Genomic DNA, 25,710 nt, shown 5'->3' with positions numbered 1-25,710 from the left:
TTCTATAGTTAAAGCACACCATTTATTTTGTTGGCCTTAATCTATATGTAAGAAAAATAGGAAGTACTTTCCTTCCATCTATCTATCTATCTATCTATCTATCTATCTATCTATCTATCTATCTATCTATCTATCTATCTATCTATATTTACATAAAATGCATGGGTACTTGTTAAACATTCAGCATGTGTTAGAAATAATAAGAGACTCTTTGATAATGTTCAGGCTTTATCATTGTACTGATAGGACTTGAGGATCTCTTCTCCCCAAACTGATGTACTCAAAATTAACTAGTGTGTAGTGATAGGGAGAGAATCAGAGACTAGCCTCTTACTTAGTCCCAAATACTGCCTCCCAGGAAAGAAAGGAGAAGAAAACAATTTTTTGGAAAAGAGAAGCAAAATGATGTGTCCATAGATCAGATATACCCAAACTTTCATAGGATAGTGTTTTAGAGTAGGGACAAGTGAACTGGATTTTTTAAAATGAAAAAAGAAAACAAACAAGAAACAAAAGATACTCACCTCCAGCCTTCAAGCTAACTGTAGAGGTGTTTGATATATTTTTTCCCCCTTTGGGTAGTACTAGAGTTTGAACTCAAGGTGGCTCCCTGCTTGCTAATTAGCCACTCTACTGCTTGAGTCATGTCTCCATTTCTTATAGCGCTAGACAGCCAAGCTCTTGGTCTCCATGGCACGAGTTCTCTCTCAGTGGGTGAGGCCTGATAATCATGGGAAGGAGAAATTCTCAGGGATCTGAATAAAATAATTCCCCCCCTCACACACTTCACATGACCCTTGTCTTGGTGGGGTAGTTTGGGTATATTGTAGATGAAGGTTCTTTCCCTGGGAACATGGAGAACAAGTAGGTAGTCACTCAAGGTGGGAAGTACTACCGTTCAGTGCTTATCACTGTCTGCTTTGTGTTCTAGTTATATTCACAGTGTTTATTTCTGCATGAAGGCACATGCTCAGCTTCGAGTCCCTCACAAGGCCTAAGGGAGGACATTTTTTTCCCTGTAGTATATAATTCTGTGGATGTGATGTGCATATGCAAATGCTTGATGTTAAGCTTATTCAGTGATGTTGGCTTTTATAGGACTGCCTTGTAAAAGTGGAATCAATTCACATTCTTAGAAAAGATATCAGAGGGATGAGCCCAAACTTCTCAATTTGTACATTAAAACATTCCTTTTCACAGCAGAGATGGGGTTTGCCCTGGTCCTACAGGTGGCGGTCCCATCAGGATTCTAGACTTGAATTCAAGACCTGCATCTTCTTATCTCCAGTGCTTTTCTACCCCACCCACACAGGTCTTGAAGTCCTTTAATCAAGATCTCTAGCTTTCATTATTTCCCAACCTGGAATACCATGGAGCTGGACTCTGTCTCACCATATTGCTGAGGGAAAACCAGTTCTGCTTTGCTACTCTAATAACAATTGCCTACTAATATTCTAAGCATTATTAAAGCAATTCTCAAGCAGATGCAGGTGGGAATTTATCTGTGATGAACACAGTTTCAATACTCAGTTAGACGTGCTATTGGTTTATTTGCATTGGAATAGCAATCCTATCAAGCTTTACATTTATCATCACAAATGCTGCCTGGGAGACAGAGGAGTGTTCCCCTTCCATTTTTTTAAAATTCAGTTTGTCAGGATGCATTTTAAAATGTGAGTGGTTGCTTTTTGCTTGACCTGTTATTTAGAAACTGTGAGACTTCTTTTTTTGCTGTTTTTTGGTCGGGCGTGGGGCTTGAACTCTGGGCTTGGGAGCTATCCCTGAGCTCTTCAGCTCAAGGCTAGCGCTCTACACCTTGAGCCACAGCACCACTTGACCTGTTATTTAGAAAAGGTGTTCTTTTTTCAAGGCTTTATTCAGTATAGTGAAGTGTGTGTGTCTGTGTGTGTGTGTGTGTGTGTGTGTGTGTGTGTGTGTGTGTGTGTGTGTGTGTCTGTATGTGTGTGTGTCTGTGTGTGTGTGTGTTTGGAATTGTACCTGATATTTGTGTTTCTTTCCCTTAGAGCACTATTACTGGGCCTGTCTTGTAATCATAGCTTGAAGGGGGTTTCTCTTGATCTCAGCAACTGTGAGGTAAGACAACCTTAAGATTCTGCACGGGGTTAGATAATGGCCTCAAAATTGCTTTGCCTTTTTCCTGGGAAAAGCATGGTACAATGATTCTACCAGGGTATAATGTAGCAGAAAAATACATATTATATGAATTTAAGATACTCTGCATTTTGCAAGTCTTATTGAAAGCAGAACACTGTGTTCAGAAAAGCATTTATGTGTATTGTTAATGACTTATTTTTTTCCCTCCCATTCTTTGTGCCTGTTGCCTGAGTAATTTATGATGAAACCTTGAGATATAAAGCAATAAACAAATGTTAGTAAGGTAAAATACAGCATGCATGACAGAGGATAAAGGTGTGTAGCTGAATTTAGATTTGGAGAATGTAAAAGACAATAGCTGCCATCTCATAAATTTTACTATTTCAATAGTTTGATTTAAGACAGAGAAATTAAAATGCCTCTTGGACTTACAGCAGCACCAAGCACTTAGAATCAAAGATCCAATGAGAAGAGTCAAGATTAAAGCCTTTATACTTTAGAGAACACTTAAACGTTTACTACCTTGAAACTTTCAGTTGGTGTGAGCTGGTAAGTATAAACCACATGACTTTTTCAGAGCCTGGTTTCACCTAGCCTGTCAGGCTCCATCTCTGCTCAGGGTGGTGGTGGGAGTCTCTGCTTCCTTAGTTCTGGCATAGTCCTCCCGTGCTCTCTTCTACCTTCCGTAGACCTACTGTGCTCTTTCTAAAACTTGCTTTCCCTATCTTCTGTAGACGTACTGTGCTCTCTTCTTGAAACTAACTTGCCTACTCTATTCTCTTTCCCCTTCCTAAGACATCCTGCTCTTTGAAGATCTAGCCCAAGGCCAGTCTTTATGTATGCTTCATGCTTGGGGACTTGGTGATTATGGGTGGATTCGCTGATATCACTGAATTTCAGTTTCTGTGCCTGCCAAGTGGAGATGATATTAGTAGCTCTTCTAGTGAGTGGGTTGAGGTTAAAGGAGCTCTTCTTTGAAAAGGGTCTCTTCAGATTGTTTGCTCTTTTAATTTCCCAATACTTGGGTCTCTTTGCTGAATTTTTTCCATGACTTTTTTGGCCCTTTGAGATCTTGTTCTTTTCTAATTGTCTGATGCTCAGCGATTGTAATACACATTTGGACACTGAACTCCAAAGTACGTTACACAGTTATTAAGTTGGCTTCTGCAGCTTTCTAGAGAGCAGTGTCTGTGTCATACTTCATACTGTGTTCTAACAAATTGTTGTGTTCCATCATATTGTTCTCCTCACAAAATCGTGGAACTGAGCCAACACTAGATATTGAAGAACATTAGCACTTTATCTCTTTGAAAGTTCTAGAAACTGACAAGACTGAGATCGTATCATCCAAGTTACTAGTGTGGGTAGGAGTCTTCATTAATTTTGATTGGGGTGAGCATCACTTTTGTGATTCACTGGTTTTGTATGAAAAAGGAAAAAACTATTAAAAATTTAAAACCCTAAAAAATTTATCTCGTATTGTGGAACATTGATATGTGAATCATTTGTCTTTCATTTATAAAGACAGACTATAAAAAGTAGAACCCAACTGTGATTATATGAATTAATTTCTTAGTAGTACTTTAGAACTTTTTTTTAATACCAGAGGAATGAAATGAAGGGGGTTGGAAAATATTATTCCATCCAAAAGAAGTTAACATAAAGGTAACTGCCCTCCCCTATCAAAGTACCAAATTAGCAGTGGCTTATAATGTGAATTTACTATCATAATTAGAGATCTTGACTACTACCAATCTAACACTTTATTATTTATTGATAAGGCTAGAATAGTCATCAGCTCTGGAGAAGCCAAAATAATGCCACTCACTAACAGAGCCATACTGAAAACACACTATCCTGATTTTCTGATGTAAATAATAATTCTGATAGTGGTGATTATTAGAATATTACAAGTGATTATTTTGCTCTCAAAAATGGCTTGAAAAATTCTGTTGCATTGCTATATTACTTGTTTCTTCAATTTCACTGATCTGCTGAGAACTTTCAAAAGACAAAAATATTAGGTGAACCATATAAAAACTCAGTATTTTTGTAGGACAAAAAAGGTAGTCTAGATAATTACATAAAATTCTATATAACTGTTGGTTCACTCTTTTTTTAAAAAATTAAAACAAGATTCAATATAAATGATTAATCTTAGAAAGTGGGTTTGACCATTATGATTGTTATTATCAACCAATGATTGTAACGATGATTCCAATGCAATTGTGGGCTTTATGATGGATTATAAGAGAACTGCTGAGAAAGGGAGGTCTCTCTCTCTCTCTCTCTCTCTCTCTCTCTCTCTCTCTCTCTCTCTCTCTCTCTCTCTCTCTCTCTCTCTCTCGCTCTCTCTTCCCATCTTACAGCCTGAACTCTAGTAGTAGTGACCACACTTAGTGCAAAATTATTTTTCTACATTGTAGTGTTTTGTCAAATTTTGCCTTTCAGGGCTACATGTCCAAATTTAACTAGATGTTGTAATTTTCTTCCTCATAATACAGTAAACTTCCCTTGTAGCATGTTTTGCATTACCATGTAATCCATGTTAGAATGGTTGGCACTTGGTGTATTAATAATGTCTCTTACGTTTGGTACTTTAGAATTTCTGTAATGCTCTCAGAAAGAAACTTCCACTAACTTGAAATTCTAAAATCACATCTCTGTGTATTTTGCTCTTCTCCCCTCCCTTTTTCATTCTCTCTCTTCCTTCTCTTGCCACTCTTCTCCTCTCCTTACCCCCTCTTGTTCTCTCTTCCTTTCTGGTTTAAACCCAAGGCCTTGAGTATTCTAGGCAATAATTCTACCACTGGCTTACTGATCCCTAAGGCCCTTTCTCTGTTTGTTGTCTATAAAGCCATGGTAGAGACAACTTTCTTCACAAATGGCACACTCTTCAAACTCATTGAAGAATTCTGTGCTTAACTCTTCTTCATAGTTGGATAAATCTAACTTTATCTGAAATGTAGTGAGGAGTGAAAATTTTCCCTGTCACCACAGTCATTGTAGGAAGTATCATCTAGAGAGATAACTGACTTGGGAAGAAGGGCAGATCCAAGTGTGAAGCATAGAGATGATGCAGGTATAAAGCAGAGAGCTGGAAAGTTTTTTTTTCCAACTGTTATTGTAAAGGTAATGAACAGATAAAGTCAGATAAGTCAGATAAAGAGGACATTCCCTTTTCAACAGTGTCACCCCTTCCTTCGCTCTCCCAAGCAGGAGAGTTTTGGACAGTGTGGTCCTGCAGTTTCTTATGTGGGGCACAGTGAGAATTCAGTGCCTCCTACAGGTGCTGCTCCCAAGATGAGACTCTCCCCAACCTACAGAAGCAGAACAGTTGTAAAATGACCTTGATGTGTTTTATGTTTATAAATTGTTTGCTATTTTCCATGTAAAATACCTTGATATGGAATCTAGATCCACTTCCTATTATAGGAAAAAAATTTCAATGATGCAGTTTAAATCTTTGTTTAGGTGTCATACAAGGTAAATGACCATCATCTAATATGGTGGTTGAGCTCCTTAGGAGTTGGGAGGAATCTTAAAGTAAAAATTAAAGTGTCTATTTAGGAAGCATACAAATTAAGCAAATTATTCTTAAAGGAGTCATGTATCAGGTCCATTTATTATTCTTTCTCCTCTTTCCTGGTGACTTATCCTGTCGATCTTAGATTCTCCTATATTCCCCAAAAAGAGGCATTTCAAACTTAGTCAGTGGGTGGAAAAATATGCTTTATGTTATACTTCCTTCACAGAGAGTAAATCTATACTGCTTGTTATTATATTATCTGTGGGTGTTTATAAATTAGGTAGTTGCTTTCCTATAATAAAAATAACATATTTGCTGGGCACTAATGGCTCACACCTGTAATCCTAGCTACTCAGGATGCTGAGATCTGAGGATCGTTGTTCAAAGCTAGCCTGGCAGGAAAGTCCGTGAGACTCTTATCTCCAATTAACCACCAGAAAATCGGAAGTGGTGCTGTGGCTCAAGTGGTAGAATGCTCACCTTGAGCTGAAGAGTGCAGGGACAACACCTAAGCTTAGATTTCAAACCCCACAACCGAACAAAAAAAAATTATTTAGAGAACTAAACCCAAAAGTTTAGCCTCTCTGCTTTCAATCTGTGAAGACTAAAGTCCTGGTTCTGAAATTAATCTTACATTTATAGATGACTTCAATACTTAACCAAAGATTCACCCTTCTTTATTCCTCAAGGCATTTCATGTTGATTATGTTATCACTTTGTTTTAATTTCCTTGGTCATGTATCTAAAAGAAATGATCTTTCTAAATATGAAAACGACTCAATGTAGTAATGGATGATAAAAGATTGCCATTTCAATGGGCAGGTGATTTGAAATCAAAGGTCTCCTTTAGCTTATGAAATGGCTTTTTTTTCCCCCAGCCAATTTCTTAGCTATTGAGTGAGGATACTAATAGTTTTAAGAAACAGCATTTGTCTCATTGCCATAGATTGGGTCCAACACATGTGAGCCATTTGGCTCATTGCCATAGGTTGGGTCCAACACATGTGAACCATTATCTGGAGGGAACTGGAGAGTGGAGAGAGATCCTCATCTGGAGAGGATCCTCATTTAGTCTATTTTACTTTAAAGCATTGGTTAATACTGCCTTTCTAAGTTATTTAGTTATTTTATTTAGGTTTCTAAGTATTTAGTGTCTACCAAAATATTTTTTGGTATTGTTTTCAAAAATATTTTACATCTTTCAAGGAGGATTAGTCTATGAAATTATAGCCATAGCTGATGTTGGGACAGGAAACAGTATTCCCTCTGTAGCCAGCATAAATATGCCCCTGAATGGCCTGCAGCTGATCCTAATTTCACTCTAAAGTGCACAACCTGGCAGTGGTTCAGATATACAAAGAAATAGGTGTTCAAGGCTCTTGAGAAGGGCTCCTAAAGAAGAGTTTCAAAGCTGTTTCATACCATAGTAGTGCATCATCTCTGGGTCTCCATCTACTAAAAGGAAACAGTAGACATATGTTCAGAACTTATTTTGTTTTGTCCTCTATCTATAATGTTTTGTTTGAGGCATTCCTCTCCCTTTTATAGCACAGTTGGCCTTGAACTCACAATCCTCCTAGAGGATCTGGGAATGCAGGTGGGCCCTCTCACACCGGCTGTGATGTGTTTTAGAAAACTGAATTACTGGAAGTGGCGCTGTGGTTCAAGTGGTAGAGCACTTGCCTTGAGCTGAAAGAGCTCAAGGACAGCACCCAGGCCCAGAGTTCAAGCTCCATGACTGACAAAAAAAGAAAAAAAAATAGGAAAAGAAAACTGAATTACTTCTCAGTCCCATCTCAGGAGAAGAACAGATAAAGGCTGAAAATGAATTCTTTAAGGTTAGTCTCCTTCTAAGTACCAGAAGAATCGCTGATATTTCAGGGAAGACGTAAAAGGTCAAGGTGTGAGAGGTGGTTCCATTGGGAACAGTTCCTGCAGATTATTCCATGATTCATTGCCATTGATAATGAATAGAAAAAGAGCACCAGATATTAAAAATTGAAATGAGTAAGAAATTTCAATAAAGGAGTAGAAACTTTCAAGGTAATTCTTCTATTTAATCTGGTACTCATACAACCAGACTGGAGGTAAGCATTCTTTGTCCCTTACATGTCAGGCCAGGTATGAATGCAAAACTGAAAAGGCTAAGTATATTAAACCATATCATACATGCAACCTTGGAAAGATTTCATATATAACAAAATAATATTTTAAAAATGCTACTTGGCATTATACCCTGATAGGAGTTGGACATTTGAAATAGATGCTAATTGGTATTTTTTATATCATAAGAGAAAACTGCATTATTTATTGAGTTTTATGTGTGAAAATTCCCCAGATAAATTTATTAAAAATGGAGACTACAGGAGAAAAATAGGTAATGTGGAGATCACTTTATATTTAAATTTAAAAAATTACCCACCTTTTTAATTGGTACGTGATCTTGAGGCAGGATTATTAAAGAGTCTAGATTTTAGGGCTTTTTTCTTCCCTTGTCTCAGCTATAGATATATAACTCAAAATTATAAGTATTTTCTAAAATGATCCATTTTGTGTGAATGAGAGGACATTTCTTTTGAAAGAAACATGGTTTTATTTTTAACGTTTGGAAAAGTGTTCAACAGTTAGGCATAGTACCTCACATGCCTTCTTCTCTTGATCTGGCTTTTTTAAAAATAATACTAGTGTGTGAGATAAAATTTAAAAACCAGTTTTATAAGCACACATACCCACATGGCTCAATTATGCAAATTTATTTAAAAGGATTTTTCATTTATAGTAATGGAAAAGCTTTTACTATTGTGGGAAAGCTTTAGCTGTTGGGGAATTTTAGGTACCTAGTAACCTCTAAATTTAATTGAATAGTCTTGTTAACTGAAGATCAGTTATTTTCTTGAAAAAAAATTTATTTTTGTCTCAGGAACACATTTTAGTTAGAAGTATTTTTGCTTTTTTACACTGTATACTGAGAGAGACTTCGACTTCTTTATTTTTGTTCTGCCTGCTATTGATAATGTCTTATTTTTCTCCTTGTGCTTTCATTAGCTTGGCCACTGTGTAAGTATTCGAGGCAGCAAATTAGGGATGGGAAACATGTTAGTTTCCTGGGAAACATGTTAGTTTCATGTGTGCATGAATATCAGTAAAGAGTATAAAGTTAATATAAACTTAAATTTTAACTTAAATTATTTAAATTAAGTATTTTATTTTCCATACCATCAAGTGATGGTAACGTTTTGTCATTGGTAATAGTTTGGTTTGGGTTTAGGGTAGATAAACTTTATATTTTTATTTTCTTTTGTCCTATTTTTAAGTTTTGGTTATAATTGCAATAGGTGAGGGCTTGACTTGTGTTTGGTTGTTTCTCTAGCTGAGGTCAGGAGGGGCTCAAGTCTTGGAAGGTTGCATTGCTGAAGTACACAATATCACCCGCTTAGACATCTCTGACAATGGTGAGTCAGAAAAGTAATGGAAATGCTATTTGAAGCAAGTTATTTGAAGCAAATTATTGCATTTGTTGACTAAGAGAGCTTTTTTTTTTTTTTTTTTGTCGGTCGTGGGGCTTGAACTCTGGGCCTGGGCGCTGTCCCTCAGCTCTTCAGCTCAAGGCGAGCGCTCTACCACTTGAGCTATAGCGCCACTTCCGGTTTTCTGGTGATTTATTGGAGATAGGAGTCTCATGGTCTCTCCTGCCCAGGCTGGCTTTGAACCGTGATCCTCAGATCTCAGCCTCCTGAGTAGCTAGGATTACAGGCGTGAGCCACCAGTGCCCGGCTCTAAGAGAGCTTTTCTACTAAGTTGATTTCCTAGACTAAATACTACAGGAAAATAGCTCATTAAATAATAATAAATAATAATAATAACATCCATACTTTGGTAAAACCTGAGCCCAACTTTTTTCAATCTTGATAGTAGTAAAGCTATGCTCTTAATCCTCTTTAATTAGGTTCAGTTTGCTGATTGTATTATGAGCCTGTTGAATCTGTATAGAAAACTTTGTTTACGGTTACCTATCAGTGAATAATAGGTTGGGATCTTCTCTTACATAAAGATGGGAAAAGATGAGATTCTGCCATTATCTAGTCTCAAATCTTGCTGACTTTGTTTAGCTACTGATTGTATAAAAGGTTTAGATAAGTCTTAGTAGAGAATGAGTTTATCCCTATGAATTAATAGGACTTGAAAAGAGAGCTGTAAGTTCTTTTTTTTTTTTTTTTTTTTTTTGGTTCTGATCGTGGGGCTTGAACTCTGGGCCTGGGCACTGTCCCTCAGGAGAGCTTTAAGTTCTGTTGACAATAAAAGGTTTGTATCTCTGGACCTTGAGCTTGGTACAGGAAGTTATCCAATTGTGTGTCAACAATGAGAAGTCATTTAAATACATGTATTTTGATTTTCTATTTACTCTTGCTTCTTTCCAGGTTTAGAATCTGACCTATCTACCTTAATAGTGTGGCTCAGTAAGAACAGATCAATACAGCACCTGGCGTTAGGCAAAAATTTTAATAATATGAAATCCAAGTAAGAGTTTTGAATTTTTTTAATATGATGAAAATAACCAGCCTCCTGAAAACTTTTGATTTGATTCCACATCTTTAAAATCTCTTTAGAAATCTGACACCTGTATTGGACAACTTAGTACAGATGATTCAAGAAGAAGACTCAGTGAGTATAATTTTAAACACTTTGACTAAAATCTTTTGTCTGTTGCCATTTTCCTGCTGTTTCTACTGGGTTAATGCCTAAATGCTTTCAGATAATTTTATTTATGTTTTATGTCATTACTTTTTTTAATGGAATGTATCTTCTTTAATAGAGTTGTAGAGTATTTTAAGATTTTATTCTTCATTCAATTCATTACTAAAGGAAGATTGTACATAACAGTTTTTAAAGTATAAATTGACTCCTGAGCCTATCTTTTAATTTACCTAACTTTAGCTAACACAGTAATCTACAGACAATCTTACTGACTTTTTGACCTTAATATAATGCTGAGAAACACTGTGTATATTGGTTTGGACTTCATCAAGTGATTATGTAGAATGTTAAGGCTCCCATCTTAAATTGCTTCTTGAGCCCTAGGAATCCTCCTGTTATTTTAATCCCCTGTAGTTACTGCTGGCCAAGACCTAATTCAGGGTAAAGAAATTTAATTTTAAATCATATCCTATTTTGTCGCTTTAAAATGCATGAGAAAAATAAAGGATATTTTACAAAGTAGGAGCACTCTATCATGGATTCATTTAGTTTAGAACTGATATGTCATACCATATAATGTATGAAAACTCTCAGGTAAGATTTTGACCCTTTCCTGACAAAATTCTATTTGGTTAAATGATACAGCTTTTAGAGTTTCTAAAAATACACATCAATTTGTATTCCTATTGTGATGAATCACATCATTTGTGTTTTGGAACAGCTGTTCTTGTAGGTCATCAGGTGATTTCTTAAATTCATCAGGTGAAGTATGTCACATTTTGAAAAATTATCTTTTTCCCTCTTGAATTCTTGCCAGGAATTAATAGCAAATCTATTAAATGAGTCAGCTGACTTTTCTGAGAAAGTTATGAGGCCCAAGGGTAGAAGGACTGAACTTGCCCTTGTCTTCATCTTCCTATCTATTGCAAGAATCTGTCCTCTGGTTTTTTTTATTGTATGACAAGAATTTTTAACCTGTGGGCCGAAAAATTAAAATCATTATTCTTTAATGAATCCAAATACTTTTCTTCTTCCATATATTCTGATAAACCCGACTTTTCAGAATTACACTATTTGTTTTGCATACTTAATTTGATTTTTCACCACCTTGCTTTATTTATGTTTAATATTTGCCAGTATTGGACCATTTTTAACAAATCAGGGAAACTATAAACTCATACTTCATGTTCACCCTTATTTTTTTCCTAGCACAGAATTTGGAGAATTTTATATTTTATAACAACTCTATATTTCATGTTTTTGCTTATTGCATAAAGATCTTCAAACTTCCTGTAATTTTAGAAATCTCTTACTTAAAGATATTTAGACTTCATGTAAGAACTGTTTGAGGATGATAAAGTTTACTGCAAGTTCTGTGGAGTTTTGTGTTTGATTAGTGTATTGCTAATGGCCTATATAATGAATCCTTTTTATTTTTGTGTCACTTAAAAGTAAGTATCTTTCAAAAAAGCAACCATATTAGGTTTTCCCCCTATTTTTGAATTAGTAGTATGCAAAACAATTTAAAATAATGGGAAGTTGACAGTTGTGATTTCAAATATTTCACAGAACACTGGTACAATTGGGCTTATTTTTTTTGTTTTATTTAAGCATTTGACATATGCAGAAGTAATCTTTGCTTTTGATATTCTTTGTTGTTATAGAACTCATTTTTTGACAGCCCATGAGACAACTTACTCAGAATCATACCATATATTCAGTTTCACAATCTAGACACAGTGGGCTTCATTGTAATTTCATCTAAAGACAGTGATTTTCAGGTTATTGCACCCATGTGAGGGTGAAGTCAGCAGAGAATCTTGTTCTGAAGTATTACCTACAACCTGTATTCTAACAAACCAAACAGTATGTGTTTCCCCATGGACTAACAGAAGCCAGGAGGCAGAATCTGAGGTTAAATTATGAAAAGAAATAGTAAGAATTCAGATAGTAATACTGTGTGTAAATGCAATAAATCAAAAAGGGATGACCTTATAAATATGCATGCATTTCTGGCTCTTCAGAATTGCATGCAATAAGCATTAATGACTCTGCCTATTATTTTTAAGTGTTAACTGGAGTGTATTAGAATTTGAATGTGGTGCTGGAATTGGTGCTTGCTCCTTTGGTGAGTTGTTAGTATTCCAGTATTAAGAAGAAGCCATTATGTATCATTTTCTTAGTATCTAAATAGAGATTATTGAAATTATGAGAGATGTGACTGTGGCTTTTGATTAAAGTAGTAATTGTTGGTGTTTTATTTTAAACACTAAGTGGCCCACATCCAAAGCATTTTTAGTTGCTTTTCCATTTGCCTGAATGTAAGATGTTAAGAAAACTAAAGCCCATTTTATGTGAGCCAATCCAAAGTGAGTCTAAACATAAGCAGACTTCAAGCTCAGTTGTGGGTTTTCTCTGTGTGAAGTATGGAGATTTTGAACTCTGAGCTTTATACTTGCTAAGCAAACATTCTTACCAGCCCTGATTTTTACTGGTTATTGTTCTGATAGGCTATTTCCTGTATGGAGATGATCTGCCCATGTTAGGCTTCCTCTCTAGCTAGGCATGTGACACCACTTGTTATTCTTCATTGAGAAGGAGTCTTGTGAACTTCTTTCTACCTGGACTGGCCTTGAGTCTTGATTCCTACAGTGTCAGCCTCCCATCAGCTCTCCCAAGCCACCAGTACATAGCTTGGTCTGGCAGTTTAATTGCCTTAGTACTTACTGGTTAATTTTTTTCATAATTTTGATTCTAATGAGTATGCTATTGCCTTTGGAATTTACCACATACAAGGTAAGTTTGGAAAGCATGATGTAATTTGGATGGACAATAAGTATAGTCACTTGGTATGAATCAAATACACAATGTTGCCTTTTTGATGTTGGACTCTTGATGTGATTGGTACCTGCCAGTCTCCTGTACTCATTCGGTAGATGCTCCTTTCTCACATGCTGTATTGGAAATCAGTGTGGAGTGAGTGAGCAGACAGAGATAGACCTTAGACTGTGAATGGGGTTATTAGAGAGACCATCCAGGCACCATAGAGTAGAATTTGATGATAGATAAATGCTCCTTGCATTCATTTCCCTGTAATGTCACAGTTGCTTATGAAATAGGAGCAGTCTCGATCCCTCCATACGAACCAAAAGACATCCAGCTCCCCCAGGTCTGAATTCTATTTTTAGTGCCATATTGGTTCAAGCCCTGGAAATCATACCTTCCCTGATAAGTCGTGACCTATATCAAGCATTGTAAACCCAAATGGCTCCTAGAAGTAGGAAAACAACAAAGTACAGTGAGCTGGGTATATGTAAGAAGCCCTAACTTACATTGGTATATTTATTTAGTCACATACGCTACAGGCTGAACAAAACCTACTCTCAGTCTAAATAGCTGTCAGTCCATCTCTTGCTTAAATGGATAGTAAGTCTGCTGGTTTGGATTCACTATACCATATATGATAAAGCAAGAAAGATCACACAGATTTGATTTTTCTCTTTTAATTATAGAACTATTTCCTGGTTGAAACTTAAAAGATGAAGTTAAGGGATAATAGTCAATCTCTAGGAAAAGTTAATTGAAGCAATGTGATATAGTTACTCTGAGTCCCCAAATCTGGACCCAGATTATTCAGATTGTTTGCTACTCAGTTCACTTGCTTTCTAGTCACATGAATTTGGTTGAGTCACTTTACCTTTCTGTTTCATATTGGGGAAATAAGGAAAACAGTGATACCTGGGTACCTGAATTAGAGATGACTAGGAGGCGAAAGTGAATTAAGCCATGTAAAAAGTGGATAGAAGTCCTTAATATTCAGTAAACACTCTTTGGTTGGACATTGTTCATCTTGGCTGGTTTTCAGTTTACATTTGTCTTCTTAGTATTTTAAGATGCCATTTAACCTTGTGTAAGTATAGAATGACTAAAAAGGAACAAGGCAACTCTATCCAAGCTGAGAAATTTTTGTGTTGTGATTTATCACATCCCGTCTCCTACTTGAATAGAACTGGTCCATAGCTTCCCTTAGAAGAGAACGGCTGGGGCTGGAAATGTGTCTTAGTGGTAGAGTGCTTGTCTGGCATGCATGAAACCCTGGGTTTGATTCCTCAGTATCACATAAACAGAAAAAGCCAAATGTGGCACTGTGGCTCAAGTGGTAGAATGCTAATGTTGAGCAAAAGAAGCTCAGGGACAGTGACTAGCCTGAGTTCAAGCCCCAGAACTGGCACAAAAATTTTTTTTAAAAAAAGGAGAAGAAGAGAGGACTAATTACCATTGTCAGTAAAACACTCTTCATGTTTCCTTCTAAAAGTCTGTTTAATGCCAGAACCTTCAGGTTCTATTACTAGTGTATTTAGGCAGTATGTCCAAAATCAGACACTGCAATGGGCCATCCTGTTATACTCCAGAAAATAGGTTTAGCAAGTGACTCTGCTTTGACAAGACTATTAAGTGAAGCCTGTGTTTGCTCCACAGCCTCTTCAGTCCTTATCCCTGGCTGACTCCAAACTCAAGACTGATGTCACCATCATCATCAATGCCCTGGGAAGCAACACTTCTCTGACCAAAGTGGACATCAGTGGGAATGGGATGGGGGACATGGGAGCAAAGATGCTTGCAAAAGCCCTGCAGATCAACACCAAGCTCAGGTAGGCAGGACCTGCCCTGGAATCGGGGACCGTGTGCTCTTATAGAACTAACATTTGTCTTATCACTGTGGGCAATGGCAGTAAGGAACAAGGAGGGTTTTGTAAGCAGTACTAAGTGAGTAGAGCTGGACAGTCAGAAGTAATGACAGACATTTCCCACATGGTTTTGTATCACTTAGTGATGACAGATTTTATGGGGAGTACCACATTCATTAAATACTTCATCACCATGTATAGTCCCGGGTCACATGATGGTGTGGTGTGAACTTCAGAGTGCTTGGACAGCCCTGTCTGTATGGATAGACAACCGTTGGTGTCCACATGGCTACTCTCTTTAGATGACTGTGCTCAGTCTACAGTCCTGGGATCTCCAAATTCCTGGCTTGTCCAGTGCAGCTCTAGCTTCACTTTCACAATTTCACATATTGCCCTGTCAGGGGATGAGATACATTTTGAGTGATATATTGGTAGATTTCATTTTCTGTCAAAGTCACAGAATGTGCTTACATAAACTATATAGGCCACAACATAATTAGGCAATAGAATTTGTAGTTTTTTGTTGACCAAAATGTCCTTATTCAACATCTCGTACTTGGTGTGAGGCCAAGTGCTTGCTCCCTCTTCACCCCTGCCAACATAAAAACTTAGAACACAAGGCATACGAGAGGTTCACTTTGGACTTTTAACTTGTCCTGCTTGACAGTTTTCATCTATAATGTTTCCTAAGCGTGGCTGATTTTTACCTTGTCCCCATCTCTCCCCTTCCATCTTCTTTGGCAGTGTTTGGGTTTGAACTCAGAGCCTTGCATTGCTAGGCTCTACCACTGCTCTACCACTGTGCCATATCCTCAACCCTTTTGCCTTCATTATTTTTTAGTTAGCCTTTTGCATTTATGTTTAGGTGCAGCCTGTATCATGATTCTAGTTATACTCTGTCTAACTGAGAGAGCAGCCTCACACTTTGATGTCCAACATTTTATTCTTTGAGATAGAGTCTCATGAAGTTATTTCCTCCATGGCCTGTAGCCTGGATCCTCCCAATTTCAGCCTCCCGTGTAGGTAGGATTATAGGCATGAGTGCATCATGCAAGCATGCCTTTTCCTAAGGATTAGTTATGCCTTCACCTTGTCAGAAAGATCAAGCAGGTTTTGCCACCAGCTACTCATCAGTCTGGTGAGTAAAAAGTTAACCCTCATTCTTCCCCTAGAGCTCTTTCTTAATGTTTCCTCTTTTTAGCATAAGACAGAATCTGAACCTACTTTCTAAACTGAAGCTAAAGACTAGACCAGCAACAGTGTCTTTGGAGGTCAGTGTCTGTGCAGAGAAGGTCATTAAGATTAGAGCCAGGAAAACAAAGTTGTGGGGCTGGGATCATCTAGGCAACTGGAAACGATTGATTCCTACGTGTCAAGGTTAGCTGACAAATTTTAAAATACCTCTGATGTATACACATTCTGAAGGTAAAGTAATTCTTTTCCCCTTAAAATAGATTTTGTGCTTAACACGTCAACAACTTCATATTTATAGTAACAGAGGTCTTGCCAGCACAGTGAGCAAAGTTCTTAGGATTGATCACAGTAGGGCAGAAACTGGTGAAAATGTAAGAGTATATGACAGAGTTCTTTTTAGTGTTTTAGAATGGAGAAAGTCTCAGTACCTGAAATTGCATATGTTTCCCATCTCTTGCAAAGTATCATGTTTTGTTTTGTTTTTTGCAAATAGTTTCTAATATAAAGGTACTGTTGGGAAGATAAATGAGGAATCAGACATTAAAACTTTCTAGATGATAAAATGTTAGGTATTGCAGTGTTAAGTGTTCTGCTTTTAGGTATAGATATAATATTTTCATATTACCCAAGTGATAAATTAAAAATATAATGTTGGAACTGATGGTAGAGCCAGCTATTGAGCACATGTGTTGAATGCATGAGATTCTGGGTTTAATTTCCACCAGCTCCCCAAAGAACATAATACTGGGGCAAACATTCACCCTTGTGTTTGAAATGAAGTTGATCACTGTTCCTTGCTGACATAATGACATTGTTGTGAAATACATCTTCTTGCTCATAGGATATAGATACCCAAAGAGAGAAACATTTTCTTCACTTCCAAGAGTCTGATCACTTCTATTATTTGTTTTTTTCAACAGGACTGTAATATGGGACAAGAACAACATCACTGCACAAGGCTTTCAAGATATAGCTGTTGCTATGGAAAAGTAAGTTTGAATGGATTCCTTTGTGAAAAAATACAAGAGAGCCAGTGGTGTTGGTATAACATGTAGAACAGTAGAAGCAAAAATACATTAGGGACTAGATCTGGGTCCGAGTTTTTTGTACAGTAATCAGCCTTAGGGCCTTGGAAGACATTAACTTTCTCCTGATGTATTGGGCATGCTGGAAAGAATACTACAAATGGTTTTCACTGGCCTTTTTAATTCTTATATTTCAAACTAAAAAACAATCAAGATCCTCCAAAGTATAGTGTTTATCTGGAAATAGCAAAACATTACAGTGGGAATACATGTGCCCTTGTAAAGTATGGGTACTTTCAAAGGAATTGAAACAAGGCAAAAATTTTTGGGGCACAAAGGGAGATATTCACTGGACCTACTCAGATTCAAAGTTGATTAATCTTAAGACCCAAGGTGAGAGATGAGATCAGCTCATTTGTGAAGGTTCTGTTGCAGAGCAAGTATTCTGTCCAAAACATGTTGTCTCAAGTTTCGCAATCTGGTTTTGTTTTGTTATGTTTTGTGTTGAAATACTGTCTCACTGTGTAGTCCAGGCTCATAAGCTTCCTTCGTTAGCCTCCCAAGTGGGAGGATAACAGGCCTGCAACCACCACAGCTGGCTGTTGCTGTCTTAAAGAATGATTAAAGAGCTGGGCACTACTGGCTCACAACTGTAATGCAGGCTTCTCAGGAGGCCAAGGTCTGATGATGATTCAAAGCAAGTCTGGGCAGAAAAGTCCATGAGACTTCAATATCCAATAAACTATCAAAAAGCAAGAAGTGGAGTCATGGCTCAAGTAGTAGAGCACTAGCCTTGAGCAAAAAAAGTTCAGGCCCTGAGTTTAAACCCTTAAGCCCCAGCACCAGCACACACACACACAAGACAGAGATAAACTCTATTATAAAAATCTATATGGGCTGGGAAGGTGGCTCAGTGGTAGAGCGCTTGCCTTGTATGCCTGAGGCCCTGGGTTCGATTCCTCAGCACCACATAAGCAAAAAGAAAAAAGCCGGAAGTGGCACTGTGGCTCAAGTGGTAGAGGGCTAGCCTTGAGCTGAAGAGCTGAGGGACAGCGCCCAGGCCCAGAGTTCAGGCCCATGACCGGACCCCCCCCCCCCAAAAAAAAGAAATCTATATATAATACAAAGCCTTAAGATACATGTAGAATGAGAAAGAATCTCTGTGGGACTTGAATTGAATCAGTATGTACTTAGGACAGGCTCATTGGAGCCCTTCACTTCCTGGCTATAGTTTGCCTGAATCTGACAAGAACTTTGTCATCTTGCTATCAACAACTTTCATATGTTATAAGGACAGCAGTGGTCAAAAGCAGATTCTTAGCATTCAAATGTGGTGGGAAAGAGGGAGCCATGGATAGAAGACCCTCCCTGGGAAAGGAGAGGAAGTGCTCACTCTTGTGTGTTTCCACAGATTTCCTTGTGTTGGAAGGGCTCTGTGAAGAACTCTCTGGCCCAGCATGGTATTTCAGACACAATTAGGGGCACTTCATTCAGTCTCTTTTTGCTAACCTTGGGCCATCATAAAATAAGGGTAAAGCATCTTACACTAGTAAGTCCACAGGCCACCCTCCTTCCCAAATCTCTCTGGGATTACAGAATCACCTATCACAGCTCCATCTACAATCCAGAACCCCCTTGTAAGAACAGTTTTTGATCTACAGCTGCATTTGGGTGCTAATGTCACAGCGGCCACTCTGATCTTGTCATAGATCTAACCCAGAGTAGAGCTTACAAGAAGCCCAAGCATGTACACTCAGTCCCCAACATTTCCAGATGGTCTATAGCCTGCCTTGATCCCAGTCTGTCATGTGTGCTGTCTCCAAGACCAATGCTTTAAAGTCACATTTGGCTTAAATAAGTTATGCTGATCTGTAACATGATCAAAATTGGATGAGGGAAAGGAAAGTCCTCAAGGCTATAAAAGAAGACATATTTTCTCTTCGTTCCAGTTGGCTGGCTTCTTTTAGGACAACCAAACAACTTTGCTGAAATAAAGCTACAATAAAAAATTACAGATGTAGAAATAACCTCCTTTTCTTTATCTGAGTCTATATAGAGTCATCCTGGAAGTTGGACTGAATGAATATTGTTTTCATAAAATAACGTCCACCTAAATTACTATTATTACAAGATGATTATTTTCTTAATTTTTTCATAATATTGTATTTTAAGGATTAGTTATTAGCTGGGTACTGGTGGGGTCACACCTGTAATTCTAGCTACTTGGGAGGCTGAGATCTGAGGATCATAGTTCAAAGCCAGTATTACCAGGAAAGTTTGTGAGACTCATCTCCAGTTGACCACAAAAAGCTTCAAGTGCTAGAGTTGTCAGCTTTTGAGAAAAAAAACAACAAAAAAACCAAAATAAAACAGAGACAACACTCAGGCCCTGAGTTGAAGACCCAATTATTAATTTACACACCAACAGCGTCCATGAGACAAACACCATGAGTGAGGCTTATTGTTTGCAGGTCTAAGACAAGGCAATGTATTGTGTAGTTCCAGTGCATAAGGAGAACAACTCAGTTGCCACCAAAAGATTTTTCGTCGAGTACCAGGCTATAGAAATGGACAAATGCAATTCAGAATGGGAGGAAGAAGACATGTACTGTATAGATAGCAAATGTTAGTAGTCATTTGGGTACGTACCAGAATGAAGCAGAGTCAGAGGCCTGTCTTAGAGTTCTGTAAGTCCTTCTTACTCAAAATGACTCACTTGTCTAACCAACCTGCCAGTAACAATGACATAATATATGGTCTGCACTCCACAATTGTGTCATGTGGTTTTTAGACCTAGCTGAAGCTAAAAGCAAGGGCAAAAGGTCTCTCGGGGGTCACAAGGTGTTTAGCCAGGCAGGACATCCTTTCCCAGTGGCATATTCTAGAGACAATCACTCCTTGAGGGCATATGCTAATGGCTTTGCTTTCAACTCAATATAGCAACCCAAGTTCGTTCTATGGGTTACTACAACCCGTGCAGCAAGTTGCTGGTGGATATTTTTTCCTACACTTTCTTTTAGTCTTATCTTTCTGATCCCCATTGAAAATGTTTTGCTTGGTGTGTTTCAAAACAACAGCAAATCACATTCCTCAATGCTGTGTTAATTTGATAGGACCATATGAATGAACAATGAATGATCTATGTGTATATACTAAAGACCAGTCTTCTCTCTGTATAGCAGATAGGTAGGGATTTGGTGATCTGGTGACTGAGTTGTTTTTTAAGCTAATCTTGCAGCTTCTAGCTATCTTTTTGGATTGTAAAAACAGAGTGCTGAATTAAAGGCAGTAGAAAGTTATTTTAAAATGAGTATATAATTTTGTCTTTAGGAACTACACATTGAGATTTATGCCAATTCCCATGTATGATGCTTCTCAAGCTCTTAAAACGAATCCTGAGAAAACAGAAGAGGCTCTACAAAAGGTACTGACAAATCAATAGCTCAGTTACAATAAAAATCACTTTAGAATTGTGCTAGTAATGATTCTGAATGTATGAATAGCGCTTTGTTATTTTAGAAAGCTTTCTATTTTTTTACACGTATTTTTAAGATCACGACTGGCATAATGCATGACTGGGGGAGGAATAAAATTGTGAAGACTAAAACTTGTCAAAATTTCAGTGGATTGCAATAACAGTCTTTCAGCAAAACCGTGCTGGCACCAGAGCATAGATAACTCCCCCATCGTTCTTTGAGAATATGAGGAATTGAATGGCAGTTGGCACAACTTGTCCTGCCTCCCTGCTGTCGGGTTCATCTTGCTTCCCCTTTGAAGGGGCTTGAACTCAGAGCCTGTGTGCTGTCCCTTAGTCTTTTCTCTCAAAGCTGGTACTCTGCCACTTGTGCAACAGCTCCACTTTTGGCTTTTAGATGGTTAACTCAACATGAGATTCTAACACAGACTTTAATGCCCACGCTGGATTCAGAACACAATCTTCAGATCCCAGCTTCCTGAATAGCTCTGATCGTAAGTGTGAGCCACTGGACCTGGATTTTGCCTCTTTATAAAGAAGTTTAGACTATTTTTGAGACCTTACTTCACCATCTATAAAATGCATAGTATGTATGGGTATACATCAACATCTATATATGCATTTAAATCCATATGCACATCTATTTCCTTTCCTACAAACTTGGCGGATAATGGATTCCTTGCCTTGAGGGCCTACGTATTTTCTGATGGTGTAGACTTCATCATTTCTACTGTGGGCTTAGGTAGCTTGCCTTTTGTGTCATTCTTTTTCTTTCTCTTTATTATTGCTACTTTGATTTCCATTTTGGATGTGCTCAATATCTTACCCCGAGAAGTCTATTCCACCTACAGTGCTGTTTAGGGAGCTTTTGAAATCTTTGTTCTAGTCTCTTAAGCTTGATTTTTCCCTTCCCCAGATTGATCACATTAGCTTTCTTCCTTCTATTCCATACAGATACCTTTCTTCAAATCTTACCATTTCTCACCATGACCATTGCCACATTTGGCTCCTCTTGTCTCTTTTCTATGTTGTGGTAAAGAAACTTTCAGGATAAATCTGAGCAGACTAAAAGCATTATTCCCTCCTTCCGAGTCTCCTTTGCACAGAGAATTCTGCCCAAGATCTGCTTTCTCTCCACCTCCCACTCCATTTCTTACCAACTCTTAACTTCAGTTTTATTCTACCTTATGGAACTCAGAAGTGCAAATCCCAGCACCCCAAAAACAGAGTAGGATTTAGCAAATCTGTTCAAAGCAGCTTTCCTGATTGTGAGAGCTGTTCTATAGTGTAGCCACTGTTGAGAATTTCCACATCAGCATGCATGTCTGTTGGGATTGAAATCAATTGTCTGGTCATCCAAAAACACTTCACACAGCACCCTGTTCCCTGAGGAGGACACTCCTCTTAGGATTCCTCATGTTTCTCTATGTTATTGGCCTTAGGACATTGTTTTAAATTATCTGCCTTCACCTTCCTCCTCCTCCCCTCCAACAGACCAAAAATTCCTTGAAGGCAGAGCTTATGTATTTTTCACATTTTTAATTCTTGGCAGCTAGTACAGTGCCTGGAATGCATGCTTAGGTACTTCCTGGACATTTGTTAAATGAAAAGACATAAGATGGGGTGGTGGAATTGCTGGTATGACATAAGAAATCATCCATGATTTGGATTCAAAAGATCTAACTTCAAAACAAACCATTTCCAGCTTTGTAGCATTCCATAAATTACTTGATTTTTCTGAACTTCAGGGTTTTTTTTTTCATCTGTAGAAATAGGAAAACTAAAGCTAAGCCATTATTATGCTTAGCAGATGGTTAACATGGTTTAGCATATGGGTGCCTGGCACTGTTTTACATGCTTCTCATAAATTAACATGTCATTCTTTAGGTAGCATATGAGGTGGGTTGTGTCACATCCCCATTTCTGCAGATAAGGATACTGAACTGCAGGGAGAGTAATTTGCCTATAGTCACATAAGTATCAGGCAAAGTAACATACAAATGTTAGATGTCTTTGATCTTTCTGAAGGGATTTTAGCCAGCTTAGAATAAAAGACATACTTTAGAAAAACTTGGTTTCTGGTTTCATATTTGCTTAACAGTAATCACTTTCCCACTTAACAACTAGGAAAAAAAAAGCTGAAGAAACCAGAAAAAGAGAGTACAAATAAGAAGATCTTTACTGACTCATAGCTGAGACCAGCTTTTCAGGAACAGAAGCCAGTAGAATCAGTAATTCCAAGACACTTAAACATTATGTGATAAAATGCTGGGTGTTTATTATGGACTGGTTTAAGGGTTAAAAAATTTGCCCGGCACTGGTGGTTCATGCTTGTAATCCTAGCTACTCAGAAGATCCAAGGATCATAGTTCAAAGCTAGGCCAGGAAGGAAAAACCTGAGATGCTTATGTCCAATTAAACACCTCCAGGTCAGAAGTGGAGCTGTGGCTCAAGTGGTAGTGTGCTAGCCTTGAGCACAAAAGCTCGGGGATAGTACCTGGGACTGGACAAGGATGGACACACACACACACACACACACACTCTCTCTCTCTCTCTTTCTCTCTCTCTCTCTGTCTCTCTCTGTCTCTTTCTGTCTCTCTGTCTCTGTCTCTCTGTCTCTCTGTCTCTCTGTCTCTCTGTCTCTCTGTCTCTCTGTCTCTCTGTCTCTCTGTCTCTCTGTCTCTCTCTCTCTGTCTCTCTCTCTCTCTCTCTCTCTCTCCCTCCCTAGAGGCCCATTTCTTATAGAGGCTCCAATCCTTTCATGAATTCTAAGGGATAGTACCTGGGACTGGATGAGGAGGGGGACACACACACACACACACACACACACACACACACACACACACACACACATACATACATACTCTCTCTCTCTCTCTCTCTCTCTCTCTCTCTCTCTCTCTCTCTCTCTCTCTCTCTCTCTCTCTCTCTCTCTCTCTCTCTCAAACAATTCCTAGAGGCCCATTTCTTATGGAGGCTCCAATCCTTTCATGAATTTTCTTTCCAGAAATCCCATGTGGCTGTCACAGTATAGATTTTTCTGTAGAAAAATTTCCCTTAGGTTTCTGGCAGGAAGTTGGGGAGAAGTAATCATTTTTAAATACATCCAGGGTATCTGGTTCTACATGATGGATACTTGCCTTTGTGGGAAAGTACTTCATCAGAGTTTCAGCTGGCCTAGAGTAAGGACAGCTGGACAACTGATGGCCCCCTATTTCTCCCCTTTCTCCACCACCCTCCTGCTAAGGGTGAGAATCAGGAGGAGGAATATATTACAGAGGAATATATTACAGGAATATATTACAAAACCCCAAGCAGGTGGACACATGCCTGCCATGTATTTCACAGTCTTTCTAGCAAAACATTTTCTGCTGATGGTGGAGTCACCTTGGAAAGAGATGACTTCTTGGGAAGCAGCAAGAGAAAGTTAATGTAATATAATGTCAAGGCATTAATGTGTCATTTTAATGATTCATTTGGAGGGTCTTTTCATTTTTATAAATTTCCTCACTTATGTTTGTAGAAAGGTACATTTTGCTCTGCTTTATAGTTTCCAGGGATAATAGTAATTACAGTTCCTATTTTAATTGTTTCTAATTGCTATTAAGTAGCAGTCATTTTAGCATATTGAAAATGAGAATTAACATGTAACAATAATGAGAGCATCACAATTATTAAAAGTTTTTAACCAAGGGGCCGCAGAGACAAATTAAAAGCAAAATGGTTAAGCAGTCTTATTAAAGGCAACCAAAAACAATAAGATGGTGGGGTAGGGGGAGAAGCAGATGGTATAATGTAGCATCTCAAATTATTCTTGGTAAAATATCTTTGTGGGTATCTTATTCTGAATAGTTACTCTGTATTTTTTGCTCAATGCATACACATTATATATTATTCTTTTTAGATGCTTTCTATCAATCTAGTTATCACTTTAAGTTCAGTTTTTATGAGTGTGTATAAACATACAGATTGTCAAACAACTTCAAGATCCCTCATTTTCTGTACAAATCCATTTTATTTGCTGTAATTTCAAAAAATTAGTGCTGTTTTAAGAAAACAATAAACAGATGGATTATTAAGATTAGTATTTATCTTTGAGTGGTACCAGCGTATAACCTTATTATATCTATTTCTCCCCATCTACCACCCCATTCCCTCTTCTTCCCCTCCTGTCTCCAATAAAGAATTTTCTGATTTTCTTTTTGGATAGTACCAATCAAATGTAGGAATCCTTGGGGATATTTGTTTAGCTTCTAAACTGCTTGGTAGTTAAAAATCAAGATTGAGGTCTTTGTTGATGAGGAGAAGTCACTACATGGCATTTGAAACCCTTCCTCAGCTACAGAATCATGCAGACATTTCTCCAATTACCCAGAAGTTAATTTTCTAAGTAAAAACACTGGTAATAAACCCTAGCTTTCCTCCTCCTTTGGTTTTTGTTGGGTCAAGGTATCGGTAGAGAGTGCCTACCAGTGCTTGAGTTTTGCATCCAGGAACTGACTGTTTCACTAGTAACTTTTTTTTTCTGTGGAGTCCAAATGTGTTCTTGAGAGATACATGTGGTTAATTTCCAGATAGAAAACTACCTGCTACGGAATCACGAGACCAGAAAGTACCTTCAAGAGCAGGCTTACCGACTCCAGCAGGGGATAGTCACCAGCACCACCCAGCAGGTAAGGAAGCACCTGCTACTTCCTCCTTCTCACTCTTATCTGAGCCAGATAAGGGTAATTGACATATCATTTGAATCATTCCTGATGAGACTATGAAAAATGGCTTCTACAAATGACAGTACATGTATTGTGTGCCTATCATCCCTGCTACACAGAAGAATAAATGGGAGGATCATGGTCCTGCCTAGACCCAAGCAATTATAACTTTGAAACCGTCTTAAAGGGTTTTAAATGTTCATATAAGCCTAGATGAAGAGGGGAAAATTAATTATTTTTACATTACAAATGTAAATTTTTGAAGTCTTGGTATTATAAA

General features: G+C 37.9%; 1 protein-coding gene across 5 annotated transcripts in view; it reads left to right on the top strand.

The window, feature by feature from the left end:
* Window positions 1-25,710, top strand: part of Carmil1 (capping protein regulator and myosin 1 linker 1) — a 288,276-nt gene that overhangs the window by 186,907 nt on the left and 75,659 nt on the right. For all 5 annotated transcript variants that reach the window (XM_070024433.1, XM_070024432.1, XM_070024431.1 and 2 more), the window contains exons 17-24: window positions 2,025-2,094; window positions 9,015-9,096; window positions 10,063-10,162; window positions 10,252-10,306; window positions 14,819-14,991; window positions 17,142-17,210; window positions 20,577-20,670; window positions 25,296-25,394. In XM_070024433.1, coding sequence (XP_069880534.1) covers window positions 2,025-2,094; window positions 9,015-9,096; window positions 10,063-10,162; window positions 10,252-10,306; window positions 14,819-14,991; window positions 17,142-17,210; window positions 20,577-20,670; window positions 25,296-25,394 — 742 coding nt within the window. The remainder of the gene's footprint in view (window positions 1-2,024; window positions 2,095-9,014; window positions 9,097-10,062; window positions 10,163-10,251; window positions 10,307-14,818; window positions 14,992-17,141; window positions 17,211-20,576; window positions 20,671-25,295; window positions 25,395-25,710) is intronic.

Source organism: Dipodomys merriami, unplaced genomic scaffold, assembly GCF_024711535.1.
Source record: "Dipodomys merriami isolate MVZ:Mamm:240054 unplaced genomic scaffold, mDipMer1.0.p SCAF_16, whole genome shotgun sequence".
NCBI classification, from domain to species: Eukaryota; Metazoa; Chordata; class Mammalia; order Rodentia; family Heteromyidae; genus Dipodomys; species Dipodomys merriami.
This window is presented reverse-complemented; position numbering and strand designations above follow the sequence as displayed.